This window comes from Talpa occidentalis, unplaced genomic scaffold, assembly GCF_014898055.3.
Source record: "Talpa occidentalis isolate TD23 unplaced genomic scaffold, MPIMG_talOcc4v2.1 talOcc4.17, whole genome shotgun sequence".
Lineage (NCBI taxonomy): Eukaryota > Metazoa > Chordata > Mammalia > Eulipotyphla > Talpidae > Talpa > Talpa occidentalis.
The window spans coordinates 52598699-52620096 of NW_023601754.1; the positions used below are offsets into that span (position 1 = coordinate 52598699).

At 68.7% G+C, this 21398-nt stretch overlaps 2 protein-coding genes across 4 annotated transcripts; one reads left to right on the forward strand and one right to left on the reverse strand.

Moving 5' to 3' along the window:
• The first annotated feature begins 47 nt into the window (after positions 1-47).
• On the forward strand, positions 48-1052 carry LOC119248795 (mas-related G-protein coupled receptor member X1-like). The gene has a single exon (XM_037515673.1). It carries the CDS (start codon positions 48-50, stop codon positions 1050-1052), a length of 1005 nt encoding a protein of 334 aa, XP_037371570.1.
• A 4152-nt stretch (positions 1053-5204) lies between these two features.
• NADSYN1 (NAD synthetase 1) lies at positions 5205-21388 on the reverse strand. Of its 3 annotated transcripts, XM_037517398.2 has the most exons (21): positions 21253-21388; positions 20343-20403; positions 18635-18751; positions 17955-18008; positions 17528-17617; positions 14850-14901; positions 14156-14244; positions 13782-13899; positions 13449-13580; positions 12939-13013; positions 12247-12371; positions 11809-11857; positions 11254-11356; positions 10671-10839; positions 9939-10074; positions 9126-9232; positions 7725-7856; positions 7105-7174; positions 6220-6348; positions 5646-5822; positions 5205-5391 (listed from the first exon to the last, which is right to left on the reverse strand). In XM_037517398.2, the coding sequence occupies exons 1-21, from the start codon at positions 21335-21337 to the stop codon at positions 5341-5343; spliced, it is 2121 nt and encodes a 706-aa protein (XP_037373295.1). In that variant the 5' UTR covers positions 21338-21388; the 3' UTR covers positions 5205-5340. The 3 variants fall into 3 exon arrangements, with proteins under 3 accessions (XP_037373295.1, XP_054553406.1, XP_054553405.1); XM_054697430.1 differs by lacking the exons at positions 5205-5391; positions 5646-5822 and having other exon boundaries at positions 6345-6384; XM_054697431.1 differs by lacking the exons at positions 17955-18008; positions 18635-18751; positions 20343-20403; positions 21253-21388 and having other exon boundaries at positions 14850-14897; positions 17528-17567.
• Between the last annotated feature and the right edge of the window lie 10 nt (positions 21389-21398).

The window sequence follows — 21398 nt, forward strand, 5'->3', positions numbered from 1 at the left end:
GCCCCTCCCCCTCTCCGTCCACAGGGTGAGCCTGCCCAGGGCCAGCGATGGCGGCTGAGCCCTCAGAACAAATACTCCACTTCCCCATCATAATCCCAAGAAGATGGGTGACCCCACCACCACAGAACACAGCCACAAATACGTCGACCAGCAGCTCGTCCTGTGGCGGCGAGGACCTGCCCTTCGTCCACTTCTACAACATCCTCTCCCTGGTGACGGTGCTGGTCAGCGCGTGCGGCGCGGCGGGGAACGGGGCCGTCATCTGGCTGCTGGGCTTCCGCGGGAAGAGGACCCCCTTCTCCGTCTACGTCCTCCACCTGGCCTGCGCCGACGCCGCCTTCCTCCTGAGCAGGAGCGTCCTGCTCACGCTGCTGCTCCTGCGTCTCCACGGACACGTGCTCTGCTGGCTCGTCGACCCGCTCGCCCTCTCCTCGTACCTGGCGGGGCTGGGCCTGCTCGTGGCCATCGGCGCCGAGCGCTGCGTCTCCGTGCTCTGGCCCCTCTGGCACCGGTGCCGCCGGCCCGCCCGCCTCTCCTCCGTGGTGTGCGGCCTCATCTGGGCGCTGTCCCTGTGTGGGGTGATAACATGGCTTTTGTGTGTGCACTTTGTGGGGTTGCCACGGCATAGCTTGCATTTCATCTACTACGTGGCGGTGGCCACCACCTTCCTGCTGCTGTGTGCGTCGGGCCTGACGCTGCTCCTCCGGGCCCGCTGCATCTCCTTGCGCAGACCGCCCACCCGGCTCTACGTGACCGTCCTGCTCAAGGTGCTGGCCTTCCTGCTGCTGGCGCTGCCCTACACTGTGGCCGCCACCGTGTATGTCCTCGCCCCGGCGCTGCCCTATCGGGGCACGCTGTTGCCCATCTTGCGCATCCTCTCAGTCCTGAACAGCCTGGTGAACCCCATCATTTACTTCTTTGTCGGGAGGCACGGGCAGCGGCCGGGCAGGGCCCCCCTCCGAGAGGTGCTCCAGCGGGCGCTGAGGGATGAGGAGGAGGGGCCTGGGCACAGGGGTTCCCCCGTCTCCACAGAAACCACGACGTCCACCTGAACTCAGGCAGGGATCTCGCTGGGCCCCCAGGCCCGACCTGTGGACACAACACCCCACAGGATGGCAGCCGTGCAGAGTCCACACACCCCCCTCCAGGGCTTCAGTTCCTCGGGAGAAAGGGACCCGGCGTCCGCGCCCCGGCTGGCCCCTGCCGCTGGGGTCTCGTGCTTAGTTGCGCCTGTTCCTTTGCTGCGTTTCTCTTCTTCCCCGGGGGGTGCGACGACCAGAGTTTCTTTGTCCTCTGACCCCGCGCACCCCGTCCGCCCCCTGGCAGCCGCGCGCTCCCCTGCAGCAGATTCAGGGAGACTCTGGGCGACTCCAGGTCAGAGGGGGCGGCCACCACATGGCTACCGCCTGCATCTGCTGACCACACCAGTGGGTGCATCCAGAACCTTCTGTCCACGGGGGAGGCTGGGCCCCGCCGAGCCCACTGACTGTTGCCGCACGACCGACTCTCCAGCCGGGACCAGCCCTGCGGGCACCACAGCAGTTGCTCTGCTCTGGACCGCTCAGGGGGTCCTGTTCCTCGAGCCTCGCCCCGGGCCGGCTGAGGCTGCTGCCACCTTCCCGGGTCAGCCCAGGGGCCCCTCACACAAGCTTTGAGGCGGTGGCCACCAGGAGCAGGTGTCCGGGGGTGACCAAGGCCGGAAGACCTGCCCCACAGAGGGTGCTACAAGTCTTCTTCCCGCCTGTCCCTCTGGGTTTCTTCCCAGACTTCGGGGGAAACTGGCTTCTCTCCACGTGACTCCAGCGTTTGCTGCCCATGGCCTGGGGCAGGACACAGACTTTGGCTGCGGGACATGAAGGTCATCACTGTGGCCCGGGTCAGCCCGGCCTTGGGGCCCGCGGGAGGGGAGAAGACCAGCCGGGAGCACAGGGGAGGACGAACCCACAGGCCGGTGTGGTGAGTGGGGGCGACAGGTGTCCCTGGTGGGGAGAGGAGGTGCTGCCAGGGGCCAGAGCGGGGGTGGTTCTCGGGACTCGGGTCCTGCGATCCTGCTCGCGGGCCGTGCGGGCCGTGTCCGGGCACGTCAGCGGGTGAGCCCGCACTGGGGAGGCCCCTTGGGGTCCAAGAGCGGTTCTGGGAGCTCCTGGGTGTCGCTGGCCGGGGCGTCTCGGGGGGAGCGGTGACACAGTGCGCGTGGCAACCTGGCACTTCTGAATGCGGATGACTTAGCAGAGCGCGGTCCTGCGGTTTCCTCACTTCACCCAACGTAAAATGAAACTTGGGGTTTTATGATTTTTATTTCCTCGGGAGATTCATGAGCTTAATTCACATATAAAGACACCAAAGAAAATCAGTGACGTGACCGTGCCCGTTGGGTGGCCAAACGCTGACCTTCCCGAATTCCACACCCACCTGCCCGCCCCACCCCCTCCCTCAACCACCGGAGCTGCCCTCTGCCCAGGCCCCGCCCAGCGGGACGCACCTGCGAGTCTCAGGTGAGCGCTGTGGAGGCCTCTCCTGCCAGCTGGTCCTGCTTGAAAGGTGGATGCAGAAGCCCACCTGGGGCAGGAATGCGGAAGCCCGGCCAGAAAATTCAGACAATGAACCTCCCCCTGCTCTACAAATCTTTTCTTGGTGCCCTACAAACTGATGGCGGGAGGGCAGAAAAGCCTGACATTTTTCCTTACCTTTCAGGGGTCTTGCAGGGTAAGGTAAAAAAGCATCAGGCTTCTCTGCCCTCCCGCCATTAGGATGGATGATGGATCCTGCGGTCCTGAACGCACGCCTGCTGGCGGCCCCTGGAGTGGGGTGTGGGCGTGCGTAAGTGGGGACACCTGGGCCAAGAGACTGGGCTTGTAAGGGCGGCGTCACGGGGCCGCCAGCAGAGAGAACCACGAGAGAAGCAGAGAGAACACGAGACACGGCTGGAGAGCCCAGACAGAGGGAAGACTTGCTGGGGGCTGGGAGGCCTGCCAGCCTCCTGGTCCCCCAGAACCCCTGCCTGCCGTGTGCCTGGCAAATCCCAATAAAAACCTGAAAAGCCACCGAGGGCTCCAGGTCTCCCTCCTCCTTTACCCCGTCTGCTCGGGTCATAGGGATCCTGCCCTGTACCATTCCTGCCGTTATATTTGGCGTAAGTCGGCAAGATGACCCGAAGCAGATGGGTATGGAGCCCTCCGAAGACCTCTGGAGGGACTGAGGAGTAGCAGACCGAGAGCCTGTGACAACGCTGGGGGCGTCATGGCAGCACAGGAGGTGGACAAGGTCCAGGAGCGGCGGGACGAGACCTCGCCTGGAGGAGACGCCTGAGAGGACCAGCCCACGACCCCTGGGGCAGCAGAATCGCTGGGGAGGAAAGGACCACAATTCGGAGCTTGCCAGTGTGGACAAAGGGAGAAGCCTATGGACTTGGGACTAATGCGCTTGGACTGACAATCCCACCAGAAGGCGGAGGAACCTTGGCGGGTTGTTACATTTTGGGGACCCTGAGGGTAGACGGTGTTGTTTAAAATCAAGGCATGGGGCCTCCCCACTGGCGCAGCGGTGGAGCGCTGGGCTGTGAAGCTGCCCGCGGCCTCTGCAGCGCCCGCTCGATCCCCGGCTGCCAGCGAGGGTCCCTCATGGCGCGCAGACCTCTCCTGCCGCCCGCTGCTCCCCTCAGCAGTGTCCTTCGGTCCTTCTGCCTGCTCTGCATCCCTCTCTGGCTCTGGTGAATCCTCTCACCCTCCCGCGCTTCTCACTGTACCCAGTGCGTGTAGAAATAAATAAATAAATCTTTAAAAAACATAAAATAAAATCAAGGCACGGCTGGTGGGCCTTGCTAGAAAAGCCCACTGTTGCCCGAGGGAGGAAGCCCTTGCCAAGGTCTTTGCAGCCAGGCAGAGGAAAAAGCCAACTTAGAAAGGCAAAAGCTGGTACGGAGATTTGGAAGCCCTGAGCGGCTGTTCAACAGCCCGAGTGAGCTCAAGAAGGCCGGTGAGTCTCTTCAAATCACCTGCGGGGGATGCCCTGCTCGTCGCTGAGTGAGGGGGAGGAGCTGAGGAGCCCGTCCTTGGGGGACGGGTGGGGAACGTGGCCTGGGGTGGAGCCCGAGCCGAAGAGGGGACCCAAGAGAGGCCGCGTGTGGAGCTTGTGGACGTCCACAGATCCCCGACCCATGTGCGTGTGCAGTGGGCGGGCCTGAGTGCAGGGGTCTGCGTGTCACGGTGGTGGCTGTGAAAGCCGAGTGTTGGGGCGACTGCAGACAGAAACCCTGAGGGTTGGCGATTACCCCAACAGTACGGAATCGTCAGTCCCAGAGCGAGTGCGTCCTGGGGGTGGATGTGGTGTGGCTTGTGGCCGAGACCACAGCCAGAGAAGGGCGGGAAGCCTGGCGGCTCCTGGCGTGTGACGGCCGATGCCTGAGTGGCTCCCCCCTCGCGTGAGCAGCGCCTTCGGCAGCAGAAGTGGTGGCTCATCCGCTGGTGCCAATAATCTTGTCTTTTGCCACTAGGTTGGTGCCCTGCCTGGGCTCATTTGTGTTTCGTGGTGTTTTGTTCTATTGTGATGTGTTTCATTTGCTTTTGTGGGCCATGGCCGCAGCGCTCTATTGCCAAGAGAAACAAATACGACTTGTACGTAGAGCATATGGGGTACCCCTAACCCCACGGCAGTGTCCGGGGTCCCAGCACCCCGCGGCACCGCAGCTGTGCTGCTGGAGAGTCGCGGTCGCCCTGTCACTTGCCCATTTGCCAACTTTCCCTTCTGTGCTGCCTCCAGCCCCGCGGCCGGCAGTGTCCTCCGCCCCCGCTGCCCCCCGCTGCTTTCTCAAGGGAAGGGGGCGCCGAGGAGGCAGCGGCTGTCATGGAGTGTCCTGCCCACCCTTTCCCGTGGCGGCTCATCTCCGGCTGGCAGGCGGGCCCAGGGGCAGCCAGGGCCTCCAGCCAGGTGCGTAGACCCTCGTGACGCTTCCTCCACATGGCCCAGCGGGCCCCTCTCACCCCAGGCCCCCAAGGGGACAGGAGAAGCCTCCTGGAGCGTCCCTCCCGCCCTTCGGAGCCCACTCCCTGGCACGGGGGGCAGAGCCCAGGAGGGGGCCGTGGGCGGCGGGCCCCAGGGTTCCGCGGGTCATGCAGGCAGAGCCGGGCTCGGGTGGAGCAGGGGGCCGGTGCCAGGGAGGCTCCAGGGAGGCGGGGCGGCCGCAAGGACAGGGCCAGGAGGCGGGTTTGGGGAGCTTGGACCCCACTTTATTCAGCCTCTCTGGAAGGAAGTGACCGGAGTGCCCGCTCCTGGGATGTGCACAGACTGAGGAGCTCATGGGCAGGAGGAGGCCCCGCTCCACGGAGCCTACGCAGGGCCACTTCAGTCCACGCCATCCAGGGCCTGCTGCTCCGTCCCCTCAAGCTGGAGGACCTGCGGGGAGAAGGCGCGTGGAAGGTGTCAGGCAGCCCCAGGATCAGAAGAGGGTCACGGTCACAGGAGCTGCCATGGGCAGAGCAGGGCGCCCGAGGCCTGCTCCAAAGCCCGCCCAAGTGGGGCGTCCCCTCTGAAGGCCGGGTGAGAGCAGAGCTCCCCAGACACAGACCCACAGGTCACTGGGAGTCGCTGCCCCCCACTCCCTGGTCTCCTGCGCCGCCCCCCACCTGGTCGCCCGCGCGGCCCCTCACCTGGCGGTCTATGCAGCGGAACTGCCAGGGCCAGCGCGTGGGGTACAGGAAGGGCCGCAGGTCGAACCTGTTGTCATCGGGGCTGTAGTGCTCGGCGTGGTAGGCGGGCGTGAGCGTGGTCATCTTGTGTCTGTTCGCGGCGTACATGGAGAAGAACCGCTTCACCTTGTCGGCCACCTGGGGGCGAGTCACAGGCAAGCGCCGTCCCCCCTGCGCTGGGGCCTCACGGGCCAGCGAGCTAAGGGCCCCCCTAGAGCTACTGAGGGCAGGAGAGGCTGAGGCTGGGCTGCCTGGGGGGCCCCCGACTCTATGTCCAAACACTGCCCGGCTGGGGGCCGGAGAGGGCCGTGGGCTGCTGGGCGCCGTGTGGGCCTCGGTTCCCACAAGCACGACAAGGGGCAGAAGAGCAGGGACGAGCTGGCCTCGGAGCTTCCATGCTGCCCCTGCAGGCTGACCGTCCCCACGCCCCCTCGGGACGCCAGTGTGGCTCCACTGGCCAGGGGGTGGCTGTAGGCACAGGCGTCCCTACCCGTCAGGGGCTCGGGTGCCCCCGGCCGGGGCGCGGTGGCCCTACCTGCCTCGGGGTGCAGGCGCCCCTCCACATGTTCAGGAGCTTGCAGAACATGCTGTAGGGCCCGGCCCGGGCCACCTTCCGCAGCCTCCCGTAGACGGACAGCTCCGCGTAGGTCATCCCCATGTCCTCCTGCGGGGCGCCGGGCGGGTCAGGCCATCAGCCTCGCTGCCGGGGAGGCGTCTTTTGGGAACTGGAACTGAGCCCAGGGCGGGGGGCCTTCCCGGGGGAAGGGCCAGATGCTGGCTTCCCCAGCTGACTGGGCTGTGAGCAGGGCGCTCGCCTGCGCGGCCCAGTGCTTGCTTGCGGGGGCTAAGGGGGCTGCACTGCGGCCCCATAAAGATGGGTCCAGGTCAGAAGCCCCCAAACCTAGAAACTGTGACTGTGTGTGGAAAGGGTCTTTGTGGTGCAAGTAAGTCACGGCTCTCGAGGCGAGATGGCCTGGACGTGGGGTGTCATGAGAAGGGGGAGGAGTCACGGGGCGAGGGCTGGGAGGACGGGGCCAGCGGGGCCCAGAAGCTGGGAGAGCAGAAAGGCCCCCCGGCTTCTGGGGTCACAGGCCCTGAGACCCGGGTGCTGGACTCAGGCCTGCAGGCCCAGACACTGATAAGGGGCCATCCCACGCCAGCCCAGTGGCCACTAAAGCGGGGCCCACAGCCCAGGGCAGCACCAGCCGGCCGGAGGGACGAGGCCCACGCCCACACGCAGCTCCCCCGCGGCACCTCCATGCCTCCCACTCCAGGCCCAGCCTGCAGGAGGCCCCCATGGGAGTGTCCAGGCCACACTGGTGGCCCCGATGGCGCACGCGCCCCCAGGACGAGGAGGCCCCGAAGGCCCCGCAGACTCATGGGGCAGGGAGAGGGAGAAGCGGCCGACGTGCGCCATTACCTCGTCCGTCTGGGACACCTGTCCGCCGACCAGGGGCTCCAGCTCCGCGGTGGCCGGCGCCGCCAGGATTCTGCGGTCCAGACATACAGAGGTCAGCGCCCGGCGGCCAGAGCAGAGCATGCGGGCCTCGGGGAGAAAGGCCCAGCCCCAGCACAGGCCGGCTTGCCAGGCCACTGGGGCAAAGCCAGGGTGGGCAGCACCGGCCGGAGCAGCGTGGACACCAGCGTGGCTCGAGACCCGGGGCGGAGGCAGCCGCCGGGAGCCGCACAGGTTGGGGTGGGTCATGCACTGCTGAGGGGCCGTCCCGGGCACTGCGAGCTGCTGAGAGCACCCCAGCTTCCACCCACTAGGGCCAGGGCCACACACCCCATCAGGAGGACCAAAAGCAGCTGCAGAGCTTGCCCACTGTCCTCGGGGGGGACACTGACCAGCGAGAAGGGGGTCCAGTGGACGTGCCAATGGAAAGGGGGGGCTTTCAGCAGGTGGCGGGAGCTAGGGAAGGTGGGGAGGGGCCCAGGCTCAGCTGGGGGCTTCCTGGCTGCGCAGGGACCCAGCTGTAGGTGCGGCCCTCCCCCGTGCGGCGCTCTCTCCTGTGTGGGGCGGGGAGCCCCAGCTCTCACCTGTGCAAGGCGGGGAGCCCGAAGCGCTCGGTGCAGAACCGGATGAAGGCCCGCAGGTCCGTCTTGCTGATGCCGCCTATGGGGTTGATGTCGGCGCTGGAGCAGTCGTACTTGGTCAGGTAGCCGAGGAGGCTGAGGGAGGGAGAGGGCGCGTGTGGCCTCCGCAACGTGGGGACCCACAGTGTGGGCCCTCGGCACCGGGACTTGCTCCCTCGGGGACAGGCGCCAGAAGGCTGGCAAATCCAGGGGTCCCGGAGCAGGCGGGGCTAGGCCGGGCAGCCGGGGAAGGGGCGAGGCCACAGAGGCCGCGGGAGAGCTGCTGGCCAGGGAGGGCCCTGGGCCGGGCCTCGGGCATGGACGTCAGCCTCCCGCCGCGGGCTAAGGCAGCAGGGCTGGCAGGCTGAGCAGCTGAGGGGGGCCCGCGGGGTGCGGCTGACGGAGGTGAGGCCACCTCCCCACGCCTGTCTCCTCCAGCCCTATGTGCCTCCTGCAGGGAGAAGAGCGGCCCCCAAAGACCCCGGTGTCCTTCCCTGAAACCGTGAGCACAAAACCTGAGAGAGGGGACCCTGCAGGCGTGATGGGGCTGCGGCCTGGAGAGGGGGGATGACCCCGGATTTCAGGGGAGCCCTGGATGCACAGGGGTCCCGGGAAGAGGAGGGGCGGAGGGGCCAGGGAGGGGGGCCGTGATGGCAGAGGAGGCTCCAGGGCTCCCGGCCCGGGTGGGGCCCTCGTGCCCTATTCTGCTCAGGGGCCGCGGGAACAGGGCTGCCTGCGCCAGCAGGGACGACGCCCTCCCCCGCCCCCCCTCGCCCGCCCGGGGCCGGGGCGGGGTGGGGGGGGGGAGGACCCTGGGGCGGCTGTGATGATGATGGAAACCCCAGGGGCAGGCAGACCCGCCCGCCCTAACCAAGGCTGCGGGGGCAGGGCTGCAAGCCTGCTTGCTCACGGAGCTGGCGGCCAGTGTGTGCTCCCCTCAAATGCTCGTGTCCAAGCCCCCAGGGATGGCATCTGCAGGAGGGGACCAGCCGGGGGCCCTGCGGCCAGCAGGCCACGTCCTCAGAGGCCGGGGAGGCCGGAGCCCCTGCCAGGCGCGCTCGCAGCGTGAGCCACGGCCGCCGAGGAAACGGAGCGACGGGTGAGGGCCACGCGGCCTCGGGCTGGCTTGGGGCGAAGTAGCCGGAGCCGCCCGCTTCCCGGCGTGAGAACGAGTTTCCGTCCACACTGGAGATGGACTGTCCGGCTGGGGGTGGAACTGGATCCGGAGAAGCGGCCGGCGCCGGACGGGGCGCGGTGTCCCGGGGCGTCTCGGGGACGCTGGGAAGCGGTGAGCCTCCGAGAAAGACACCCGCCTCCAGGGACCGGCAGCTCAGGCCCCGGGCGGCCTGCAGCGCCCCCACATACCTCTCGTCCACGTTGGCGGAGCCCAGCACCAGCAGCCCGCCGGGCGTGCCCCGAGACCAGAGGCTCAGCTGCGCGAAGAGGTAGGCGACCACCATCCTGATGCGGGCCTGGGCGACACGGGGGCGTCACCCTGTGCGGGCCAGGACAGGTCACGCCTGCCGGCCCCCCGCCCCCGCACGCCCAGGAGGCCAGGGCTGGAAAACAGGCGGGTTCCGCACGCAGGAGCATCCCAGTGCCCAGTGGGGAGGGCACAGCCTCCTGGGGCGGCCTCACGGCGGCCGGTCTCCGTACCCGGGAGCCCGGGGGCGCCCAGCAGCCGCCACGTCCGGACAGGAGCGGGGGCCCGAGAGCTGGGGGGCGGGACCGGCTGCAGGGGCAGCAGGGGATGCCTCAGTCGCCACTGCCGCGTCTCTGGAGCGGGAGCGGCCCTGCAGGAGGGCGAAGCGCGACAGGCCCGAGCAGCCCAGCCTGCCCCCAGCCCTCCCCGACGCGGGACCCCCGCTCACCCTCCCCTAAACACACACGACGCACACCCACCCCCGGTGCACTCGCGCCTCACTCACAATGCTCACACTCACTAGCGCAGGCCTCGCCCTCTCGCTCGCACACCTGCACCCTCACAGGCACACCCCTGCGCACGCGCACCCTCTTCCTCGCACGCGCCCTCTGGTGCCGGCACACGCACACTCTGGCCCCGGCCGTGTTGCAGGGCTGCGTGGTCACGGCCTCCATGAGGCACACAGGCTGCTGACACATTGCTGGGGGGGTCCCTGCACCCCCACGTGGCAGCGGCGGGTGGGGGCGGGCTCACACCTGCACGTTCTGCAGAGCCAGGTTCTCCCGGGTGCTTCCTCCGTGAGCCCCAAACATGGGGCTCTTGCCGGTCACCAGGTTGAAGATGCCCACAACGGCCTTCACGGCGGGCTCGATGCTGAGGCCGATGTGGTAGCTGGGGGGAGGGGGGCGGGTGTGAGCCCAGCAGAGCCCCCCAAGCACTGAGGAGCGGGCAGAGGGACAAACAGCACCCGGCCAGGGACCAGCGGCGCTCGGCCCTCTGCCCACTGTGGACCCCAGGCTGCTGCTGCCCCGCGGGCTTTGCGAATATCGCTGCTGGCACGCAGCCGAGCCACCGGACGCTCCCCCTCCGGGGGCCCGGGCAGGGTGGTCTCGCTGGGCTCCCCACCAGGGGCAGCGCCTCGCTCTCCGGAGGCAGAATAAGTGGGACATCAGGCGGAGCTGGGACCCCCTCCAGAGAGAAGCCGCCTCCCTCCGCAGGTGCAGGGGCCAGCTGGCAGGGAGGCACGGGGGTACGGGGGTCCACAGCCGCTCCCAGCTGGGAGTGGGCTCCGCGAACCCCACCCTGGGGGCCCACCTGTGGGAGTCTGGAGGGAAGGAGGCGTGGGCATTTGGGGTAGAACGGATGGTCTCCCTAAAACCTGGCTCAGAGGTACAGGCTGGAGATGACCCGGCCGGGAGCCCCCCTGGGCTCTGACCAGCACTGCCCGTCACCGCAGCCTGCTGCCTGGCGCCCGCGGCCACCTCTACCTTCCCATCTGCTGGGCCAGCTCCCTGGCCCTGTCGCTCGTCTCCTGCGAGGAGTTCTCGCTGGCCATGTAGCAGGTGGTCAGGAGGCGCCCACAAAGGTCTCGGGGGTCCTCAGGGGTGTAGCTCGCCTGGTTCACGATGGTCCGGACGTCGGTCAGCACCTCCTGATCTGAAACACAGGGGCATGGAGGGCGGTAGCCGCCTGCTGCATGTGGGGCTCTGGGGAGCTGCACCTGCCCCCAGAGCCGGCCAGCTGAGCACTGCCATCCCCAGTCACGTGTGGCCCAAGGGGAGGCTCAACACCGCGGCACCCATGGGGGCCTGGGTCCACCACCCCAAAGCCCGTGTTCTTTCTTCCCACTGGGCCATGCTGACCACACAGCACAGAGGCAGTGGGATGGGCACAGGCAGCTGGCCCAGCGCCCTGGGGAGGGGCTTTTAGGGCCTCGCTATTCCCAGTCCGAGATGTGGGTGTGACCGTGGGACGCCTGGGCAAAGCCTCCTGCTGCCCCGCAGCGCCTGGACTCCCTCCCTGCACCCTCCCGCCCCGGGCCCGGCCCTGGCACCGACGGATGTCACCTACTTCCGTTCCTCACCGCCTCGCAGACCTGGTGGCACATGGAGTAGACGAGGCAGGCGGTGGCCGCGCTGTCCACGCCGCCACTCAGGGGCAGGAAAAACCCCCCCTGAAACAGGCCGGCAGGCTCGGGTGAGAGCAGAGCCTCGGGGGAGCTCAGATCCAGGCCAAGTCAGCCCCCCAGACCTCAACGGAGAACCCACGAAAACGCTGCGGGCCCCAAGCCCTCCCTCGGGAGGTGACAGGCACCCTCACGTCCAGGGAGGGTTCTCGAGGCAGTGAGACCTTTCCCCGTGGACATGCGTGGGCGGACTCCCCCTGGGCGCGGCCGCGAGCGAGCGGAGGGGTCCCTCCACCCTGATGCGGGCACAGAGTCCCGCCGGGACTCCGAGGACGGGCCACACCCGGGGTGCCCCCCGCCGGCCGGCGCAGAACCGCTCCCGCAGAGGCGCAGTGGAGGGACGCACGCGTGGCTCGTGTGGAAACACAAAAGCACGGCCCCGCAGACCCGCCGCCAGCAGGAGGGGTGGGTGGGATGAGTGGGGATCCGGGACCCCTTACCTGTCGGCTGCGTCTCAGGAAATCCCAGAGCCAGCACGCGGGGCCAAGGCTGGGGACAAGGGGCGGCGTGAGGCGGAGCCGCTGACCTGCGCAGGAGCCACGGCGGACGTGGGTGCGCGGGGCTCTGCCCTCAGCTCGGCTCGCGAACTTGCACACGCCGGCTCTCGGCGCGGCAGGGGGGTGCTCTCGCCCGCGTGGGAAACCCGCCCACGGGAGAAGAGGGGGGCCCTGCACTGGGGCCCCTGAGCGGGGGGTGGGGGCCGGGGGGGCGCGCCAGGCTCGGGCCACGGGCTCAGCCTGACCAGACGCAGCCTCCTCCTGACCCAGTGCTGCCCGCGACGCCCTCCCCGCCCCGCCCCTCCCCACCCCGTTGTGCGCTGGCCAGCGGGCGGGGCCCACAGGAGCAGCAGGACAGCCCCCGCGCCCAGACCTGCCCACCTGATCTCCTCGCCCAGACTGTGGTACGTCCACTTGACGGGCTCAGAGAGCGGGGCCAGCAGGTCGTCGTCGAGCGAGAGGGCGAAGTCCACCTTCACCCGGGGGTAGGGGCTCACCCGGCTGGCCTGCTCCGTGGAGAAGGCGGGAACTAGGCGGCACCCCTCAGGGCCGGACCCCGCGGCCGGGAAGGGAGTACTGGGCCTGCCGCTGGGCAATCGGGACAGGCAGCCGCGGGGAGGCGCCGCACACCCAGGGGGCGCGGGGCGGTGGCCGGGGGTCCTCAGCGAGCTAGGGCAGAGCCGGCAGGGGCTCGCAGGAGGTGAGCAGCGTCCACTGCAACCTGGGCAGGGCTCCCGGCGGCTCAGGCACCAGGGGCAGAAAGCGGGACTGTGCCCGAGTGTGCCACCCGCCGGGCCCAGAGGCCTCGCTCCCGCCGCGGGCATCCCGCAGCCTGCTGACCCCACCCACGGGGCGGCGGACACGAGGCTAGGGCGCCCCCCACACAGCAGGGGTGCACGGCCGGAGGAGGCGAGTCCCCGGAGAGGGCAGGGTGGACACTGGGTCGAGCCGCGGTGGCACTGCGCGTCTCCTGAATACGCTGGAACCCTGACCCCTGCCCTCGGGGGGCACCGGGCAGTGCGGCTTCCGTCTCAGCTCAGCGCCACCGAGACCCCAGGCCGTGCGGGACTCACCGCCAGGTTCCGAGACGAGATCTCCGCCCGGTAGCTCCTGACGTCCTCCAGGTCCAGCGTGGCCGTGAGCACCTCCTGCACGCGAGCGCCGGGACCCCTGAGCCCTGTGTCCCCTCACACCTAATCAGCCTGTCACGCCACACGCGAGCCCCACCTGGGGGGGACCCTCTGTCCTCCAGGGCCCGTCGCCCCCCAGAGCTCCAGAGCGCCACCATCTGGGACCACCTGCCCCTTCCCGGCGGGCCCTGCTCATCCGCGTGACGCAGGCGCAACCATCACACCCCTGGGGCGCCCCCCCCTCCTCGCCCACGCCTGCCGCCGGGCCCGAGGGTGTCCTCCCGGGACGCACATGAGGGTGCCTGGGCCGAGCGCTGCGTAGCTGCAGCCCCGGGCGGGAGCCCCCCACAAGGCAGAGGAGACCCGAGAAGACCCGGGGAGGGGAGGATGAGAAATGGCTTCGGAGGAGGGCGGCAGGCAGGGCCGGCCGGGGCGGGGGGGGGGGGCACCTACCACGTCCTCCAGCGAGAACTGGGAGCCGCGGGCAAAGATGTGGCCGTTCATGGCCACCATGGCGCAGCCGTCGTAGTAGAGGCGGCCCCCGTCACAGCCCTTCTGGTTGGCCAGCAGGTAGATGCCACCGCTCTAGGGGCACAGGCCGGCGCTGCCCGTTGGCCCCGGGGTTGGTGGCTCCTCGGGCACAGCCCCATCCACAGGCTGACCGGCACCCGCACCCAGCACAGAAGGCGGGCACGGGAAGGGGCAGGGGGCAGGACCTGCGAGGCCCTCTGGGTGGGAGCACGGCAGCCCCCCGCCCCCCCAGCAGGTGCTGCCGTCCCTGCGCACCTTGGCGGTGGCCGTGGTTACCAGGTCCACCCTGGCATGGGCTTTGCGCAGGACGTGGTGGCTGCCTGAGGCGTTGGTGAAGATCTCCACGCCGTCCAGGCCCATGTCCACGTGCGGGCTGCGGCGAGAGGAGACCGCTGGCTCCCCCCTCCCAGCCCTGCAGGCTCCGGGATCACCAGGGCCCCGCTCAGCCTCCCCACCGGCCGTGTGAGACCCAGAGACCCGCTGCGATGGAGGGGGCCGGGCTGCAGTGGGGAGTGGTGCTGACCTGTGGGTGACACGTGGGGTGGGGGGGCAGGAGCTGCAGGGTGGGGGGCAGGAGCTGCAGGGTGGGGGGCAGGGGCAGCGGCAGCCAGGGCGCGAGTGGGGCTGACCTGTGGGGCGTCCAGAGCTCCTCGCAGATCTCGCTCCCAATGCAGGTGTCCTGGGTGGCCAGCACGGCGTCCCCAAAGGGCACAGTTTCCTGCGGTCAAAGACAAGGGGGCAAAGACCCCTCGACTGTCCAGTCTGAGCTATGTGCTGGCCAGGACCAGCGTCCCTAGGAGACTGGGGGAAGGTGACCACCTGGCCTCAGGCCCTCACCTGAGACACCCCAAGCCAGAGGCTCCCCAATGGCCAGCCTCCCTGGCGGACCCTCCGCAGCCTCGGCAACCCCCTCAGCCCCGCCAGCCACGCTCTGAACGTCCGCAAAGCTGCTGTGTCCGGTCTGCTGGGACTCTGCCTTGGGGTCCCTCGGCCTCATGGGCATCGGGGCGAGCGCCCTCACAGAACCAGGGACATGCCGGACGCACACCAGGGCCCCTGAGCAGAAACACCCACTCTGAGCCTCACAAAAGCCCAGGAGCCCGACATCAGCCCTTGGGGGTGCCTCGTCCCCGCCCCACGTCCATGCAGCTGCCCCAGATCAGCTGCCAGGCCCAGTGGGCAGAGCAGAGCGGCCAGGGGAGGCCATGTCTGGGGGAAGGCGGTGGGCACTGGGAAGGGGCTGGGGCCGCCGGGGAGAGCAAGGAAAGGTGCGGCCTCTGCCTCAGCCCGGACTCGCCCCTGGGGCTAGCTCGAGGGGCTCACCTGCTGGGTCAGGTCCCGGAGCATCCGAGGGAGGAAATACTCCTCCATCTGCCTGGAGACGGAAGCACAGCGCTGAGGCCGGGCAGGGACTGGCCTGCAGAGCCACAGGCCATGCACCCGCACCCACACCGCCCAGACCTGGATGACAGGAGGCGCTGGCGGGCGAAGGGCCCCACTGCGGGGGTGCCCCCCCTTCCGCCCCCCACGCCCAGCGCTTCCGAGAGCAGCTTCCAGGACACGGGTCTGAAAGGGCCCTGACGGAGACACGGATCTGCTCAGGTGGGCTCTGATGGAGTCTCCAAGTCGAAACCCCCGACCACAGGTGCCGTCACAGACGGAGCCCCTGACGGCTGCGCCCTGGAACACACAGGTGCACAGCGAGCCCAGCGCAGGACGCCGGGCACAGACGCGCCACTGAAAGGCGGGATCCAGAACCCAGGCGGACTGAGCAACAGCGCCGGACGCCCACCGCAGGAGACTGCGGCCCTCACCAGACCAGCTCGGGGTGGACCAGGGACCAGGCGTGAGACGCAGGCCCCGAGCCCGAGGATGGAGCAGCAGGGAGCCCAGCGTGGCCGGGGGCCGGGGGCCGGGAACGGGGCAGCCAGCAGGGGCCGTTGGGCGGGTCCCCTGAATACACACACTCCCACCCTTGGCTTGCACCCCAGGAGGCGAGAACCCGGTGCCCACGGACACCTGCACGGGCCCCCACGGGCCCCCGCCCTGCAGCCCCTCCGCCCAGGCGCCCGCGCTCCCTGCTGCCAATCAGTGCTGGCCTGGCCCCCCCCCCGCCCCCCCGTGCCGCCCCCGCCCCCAGGGCCTTGGTGCCGCCACCAGCTCGGGCGTCACCGAGCATTTCTCAGCGTCTCCCCCTCCCGTGGGGTCCCCTGGGCATCCCGGCCTTCGCCAGTGTTTTTGCGCCTCTAGCCCAGTGGGGCAGGAAGGACTCTCTCTGGGATGTCAACTGACACCCCGAATCCTGACGACAGGGAGGATTCTGCACGTCCGTGGCTCCTCTCCTGCAAGGTGTTCGTTTCTTTTCCTTTTGGGCTTTCTCGATTGAATTTTTTTCGCCTTTTCTCATTGACCGTGAGCTCCTTGTGTCCTGGACAGACGCGCACCAGGCACCTGCCCCGACGGTGTTCTCAGCCCCGGGAGGGACGGCGAGCCAGAGCTTCCTGCGGCCCCACGGCCAGCGCCCCAGGGCCCGGGGCCGTCACTGCAGGAGCGTCCTCCCGGCGCCGGGCTGCCCTCCCGGGCAAGGGCACCTTCCACGCCAAGCTCTCGGGGCTGAGTTGGCGCATCTTTCACCGCGCGGTTCCGCTTCTTGTGTCCTGCCCCCAGCGCCTCTCCTGTCTCGACATCACAGAGACGGGCTCCCACGCTACCTCCTGGACGCCGCATGGGCGATCATCCCGGCGTGAATGATGACTCTGCCGGTGCTGCTGGGAGCAGCTACCAGGCCGGCTCCCGCCCGCGCCCAATGTGCGGTCACGTCACTGCAGGTGGCCCCGGCCCAGTCTCCTGCCGCGGCCGCTGCCCGGAGCCCGGCGCTGCAGCACTGGCCGCCGCTTCTCCTCCTCCGGCCTCTTCTGGTCACTGGGTCCTCTGAGCCGCCTCTGGCCTTTCGTGCTTCCAGGGAGCCCTCAGCCTCCCAAGTTGCGTTCCGCACCCTGTTCGGTTCTCGTGGGGAGCGCGGGGCCGAGGGCCGGCTGGGGAACGGAGGCTCAGCTCTTCCATGCGCCCGTTTCTGCAGTGCCTGTGGTGCCCCTTGAGAGCGGGCGCTCAGGCGGCTCCCACCGAGCTGCCGGCTTGGGCTGTGGGTGTGGACGGGGCTCCTGACAGCTGCACTGAAAGGGGCGTCCTAAGAGTCCCAGGATGCAGGGCGCTGGGCAGGGCCAGGGCCAGAGGAGGAAGGGAGAAAACGAGCCACCCCTGGGAAACCTAGACGTGTGCCCCACAACCTCTACTCGAACAAAACCCAGCAAAAGCAGCCCAGGGACCGCTTGACACGGGAAGAGAAGGCAGCAGCAGGTCGCCAGGAACAGCACGGGCACCCAGAGTCCCCACAGGGGCACGCAGCCATTTAAAAAGTCAAGGTCATGGGCCTCCCCTGGTGGCGCAGCGGTTGAGCGCTGGGCTGCAAAGCTGCCTGAAGCCTCGGCAGTGCCGGTTCAATCCCCGGCCACCGGCGAGGGTCCCGCATGGCGCGCAGACCTCTCCTGCCGCCCGCTGCTCCCCTCAGCAGTGTCCTTCGGTCCTTCTGCCTGCTCTGCTCCCCGCTCTGGCTCTGGTGAATTCTCTCACCCTCCCGCGCTTCTGACTGTACCCAGTGCTTGCATGAATAAACAAACACATCTTAAAATAAAAAAAGGTCAACGTCAAAGCTTCCTATTGCAAGAGCGGCAACAGCAGTGACCAGGAGCAAGGCGGGCAGGGCCGGGGGGCCAGGCCTGGGGGACGGGGGCGCCCGCATGCACGGCACAGCCCAGAGCCAGGACCCTAGAGGAGCCGGCAGGCGGGCGGCTGGGGCACAGGCACCGCTCCCCTCAGCGTGTGGAGGTCAGAGGGGCCCGACAACCAGACACCGGTAGGGAGGCTGCGCCTGTGCCCTGGCGTCTCCCGCCACCCAGATCAAGACCCCCCGTGGGGAGAGGCCACCAGCCCGTGGGACTCACCGGCTCCTGGACCAGGGGGTGAACCAGCGCAGCTCATGGTAGTTGCCCTCGTTGGCCAAGGCCATTTTGGGTCTGATGAGCAGGATCCTCCTGCAGGCGGGGAGCGAGCACTTGGGAGGGGGCACCAGGACAAGCGGCCCCCACCCCGACTCGGATGAAGACAGCCGCCAGGACCCGCCGGGGGCAGCTGGCGTCCAGGGCCTGCCGGGACCACGGCCACCCTCCCAGCCTGGCCTTGCAGCCACGGGGCTACGTGTCCCCGAGCCCACCCCGGGGCCTCTCTTCAGCCCGAAGGTGCCGCCAGTGGCACTGGGACAGCAAAGGCAGGCCGCGTCTCCCTGCCCGGGCCTGGCCCTCCCAAAGGCCCAGGAGTTCCAGAAGACGCCTCCCGGCCCAGGCCTCGGGCAGGCACTCCCCGGGCACCCACCGATTGAGGAAGATCACCCTGCAGTTGTAGCGGACGTTGCGGTGCATGACGGGCCTGCGGAGAGAGGAGATAGGCCGCGCTGACCAGACAGGCCCTTCAGGGCTTTCCAGAGTCTGACCTGAAAAGACCAAGTGCTTCTGCCCTAGAATAAGCACGTGGTCACGCCCCATAAGGCTGTCCCTCTGCCCTCTTCCAGAACCTTCTGCTGTGGGCCCCATGAGGGAGCGGTGTGAGCTGGGCTCTGTCTGCAGAGGGGGCACTGTCACGGCAGACCTGACCGTCACACACCCACGCGTGAGAACAGGAACATCACAGCCACACTCTGCTGAACCCCCACCACAGGCGCCCCTGGACGGGCAGCGGGTGGACTGTCCCCGAGCATGCCGGGGGCAGAGAGCAGAGGTGGCACAGTTGCGCCAGATACAGGGCGGAAAGAACAAGCTTCACAGCACAGTGATTGCGACGTTGGGCGCAGGCAGGGCACAGGGCCGCAGAGCGCAGGCCAGAGCCCCACCTGGACCCGCACCTGTGGCCTGGCACCTGCAGAACCTGCACTGTGGGGCCCGCCGCCGCCTCCTGGGGGCAGGGGACAGAACCTGCGTTTCAGCAGCAGCCCCGTCCTCCAGGCTGCAGGCCCCGCAGGGAGGGCAGCTGTCCTCACATGGCCGGGCGGCACTCACATGCCCACATCACAGATGATGTCCCGCGTGACCGGGGAGTCCAGCAGGGCGGCCAGGGCCTGCAGCGAGTGCAGGAGGGTGTCCGACTCGTAGTAGTGGTCCCAGCACCCGTAGCCACTGAGGAGAGAGGACAGGGTGAGCTGGGGCGGGAGGGCCGGACTGAGGCGAGGGCAGGGCGGGCGCCCAGGAGGGAGACTCTGCTGTGCCAGGGCTGGATCGCTGCTCCCAAAAGCGAGGGCCGAAGGGACGCCGGGCCCTGCCCCTTCACCCCAGCCCGGTCGCTACGAGTTCTCGTGCTGTCGACAGTGCCGAGCTCGGGTCTTTAACCTCTAATATGGTCAAACCACACGGATCTGGGAAGAAAGGACACAAAGAGCCAGCGGGGATGGGGGTGTCTGAGGGACACGGCCCAAGACAGGAGCCGGGAGCTGGGCGAGGCAGGAAGGGCCCTCCTCAAAGCCTCCAGAGGCAGCGGCTGCCCACATTGATTTGGGGTTTCTAGCCTGGGGAGCGAGAGAGGACGATTCGCCAGAGCGCCCCTTCCTCTGACCAGCGCCTGGAAGGGGCGTTCCAGACGCTGAGCAGACGCCCTGCACTGGCATCTGTCACCACAGGCCCAGGGAAGCACCCCCACCCTCGGCTAGGCATAGGGGAGCCCCGGCTCTCAGCTAACGGTGGGGGCAAAGCATGGCCATGAGGCATGGAGACCTGGAGTCCTTCCTCTCCAGGCGGCTGCCGCTGGGGCTCAGTCCCGGCGGCCTCAGGCCCTCAGGCAACACCAGGTGCCCAACTGCCTGGGTCCAGGCTGGCCGGCATCAGCAGGGCTTGGCAGTGAGTGCCAGGGCCCACTTGGGGAGGCAGCTTTTCATCGACTGAGCCTGGCTCAGAGGAATCACCCCGCCTTTCCAGAAGAATCCAGGAGCCAGCCCACCCTGGGTGCCTGGAGCACCGGCCCTCAGTCTCCTTCCAGGTGCCAGTGGCCCACACCCCCGGGACAGGCAGACCAGCACAGAAGCAGCCCAGGGTCAGGGCAGGGTGGCAGGCCCTGGCGGTCAGGCGAGGGCTGTGTGAACCTGGACAGTGCGGGAGGCCCACTGAGTCGGGATTCTAAGGCGAGAAATCAACCCCACCCAGAAAACCAACTTGGAGGGACAGACAGCGGCCCCAGGACTCACACAGAGACACCGAGAGGCGTCTCTGCCGATACCAAGCCCAGCAACGAGACAGCCGAGACGCAGTCCGAGGACCGCCGACCGCAGTGGCCGCAAGGACAGGGGGAACCAGGGGCGCATGGGGCAGCTGGGCCCATCAGAAGAACCGGAGCTGGTAAAGGACTTACAGCGACAGTGACCGGGGGCCAGAGGGGGCCGTGGCGGAGGGCGGCTGGGGTGTCACTGAGGCCAAGTGGGAGGGAGCACTTGGCTTGCTTGGGATTGACGCTGCGAGCGCTTTATGGACACCATGAAAACGATGGGGAAACACGGGGAGGTGGAGGCAGAACGGAGGCGCTGCTGGTCAAGCCCTGTCCTGCGGTCACTGGCAGCAGGGGCGGGCCAGCCCTCCGCTGGGCCGCCCTGGCTCAGCAGCAGCACGGGGCCCGCCGGGTTCCCGGTGGTCTCCGGCTGGGCACCCCCGAGTCCCCTTCCTGGCCCTTCCTCTGGGGAGCCCGTGCAGGCACCCGTGCCCGGGGGCATGGCTCCATCCTCACCATATCTCCAGCTCCGGTCCAAGCCTGTACCTGGCTCCTCGGCACTTGGCGATCTCGATACCTGCGTGCACGGAGAGGGGCGGGGTCTAACGCCTGCAGACAGAGCAGGTGAATAACCAAGACCTGCTCACCTCTGCAGGAAAAAGGGGGGCCTCTCAGGGGCTGCCCTCAGCACAGGGGGTGGGGGGAGCAGGTCCCGGCTGGTCATTAACCAGCCTGGGGGCCCAGGGACAGCCTGGGCAGAGAGGCCGGGTGGGCGGAGCCTCAGCCCTGGACACCCAGACCACTTCTCCGGGGCTGGACTTGCTCCGGGCGCTGCCGAGAGGAAGGCAGGTTGATAGTGAAAAATAAACAAGGGGAGGAGGAGGCCCCTGGCACGGGCTGCGCACACGCCTCCGCCTGGCCAGGTCTGGTGACTGCTCTCGGGAACCCTCCGGCAGGAGCGTCTGTCCGGCACCAGACACGCGGGACGCGTACCTGCAGGGCAGCTCTCCTCTGGCCAGCAGCGCGCGGTGCCAGCTTCCACTCTCGCCGCAGGCGCCAGGATAACTGCAGGGCGAGCCCACGGCGCCCGCCGGGAGGCAGGCCACCCCGCCCGCCTTCCCCTAGGCCCGCTGCTGCCCGTGTCCACCCCGGGAAGGCGCCCAGCAGCAGAGACTTGCGGACACTTCTTCCCCACACCCTGGGCAGTGGCTGGCACCCTCTCCCGGGGGCACCCGGGGGACCGGCGGCTCGGCTGTCGCGCGGGGACCGGCCCGGCCCCCCATCCGCGCCACGGCCGGCCCGCGGCCCCCTGCAGCCCCCTGCAGCGCCGGCGCTGACCTCCCGCCCCACGTGGGTGGACTTTGGCCGGCCCCCTCCGGCCCCCGCCCCCGGCCCCGGCCCGGCCCGGCCCGGCCCGCAGACCCACTCTTCAGGATCCTCCGCAGGTTGCCCTCGAAGTCCAGGGCCCACTGGTTGAGCGCGCAGGTGGCCAGCGTCACCTTGCGGCCCATGCCGGCCGCGGGCGCGGGGACGCTCGTCCTGGCGAGATGGACCGCGGGGCCCGGACCCTTC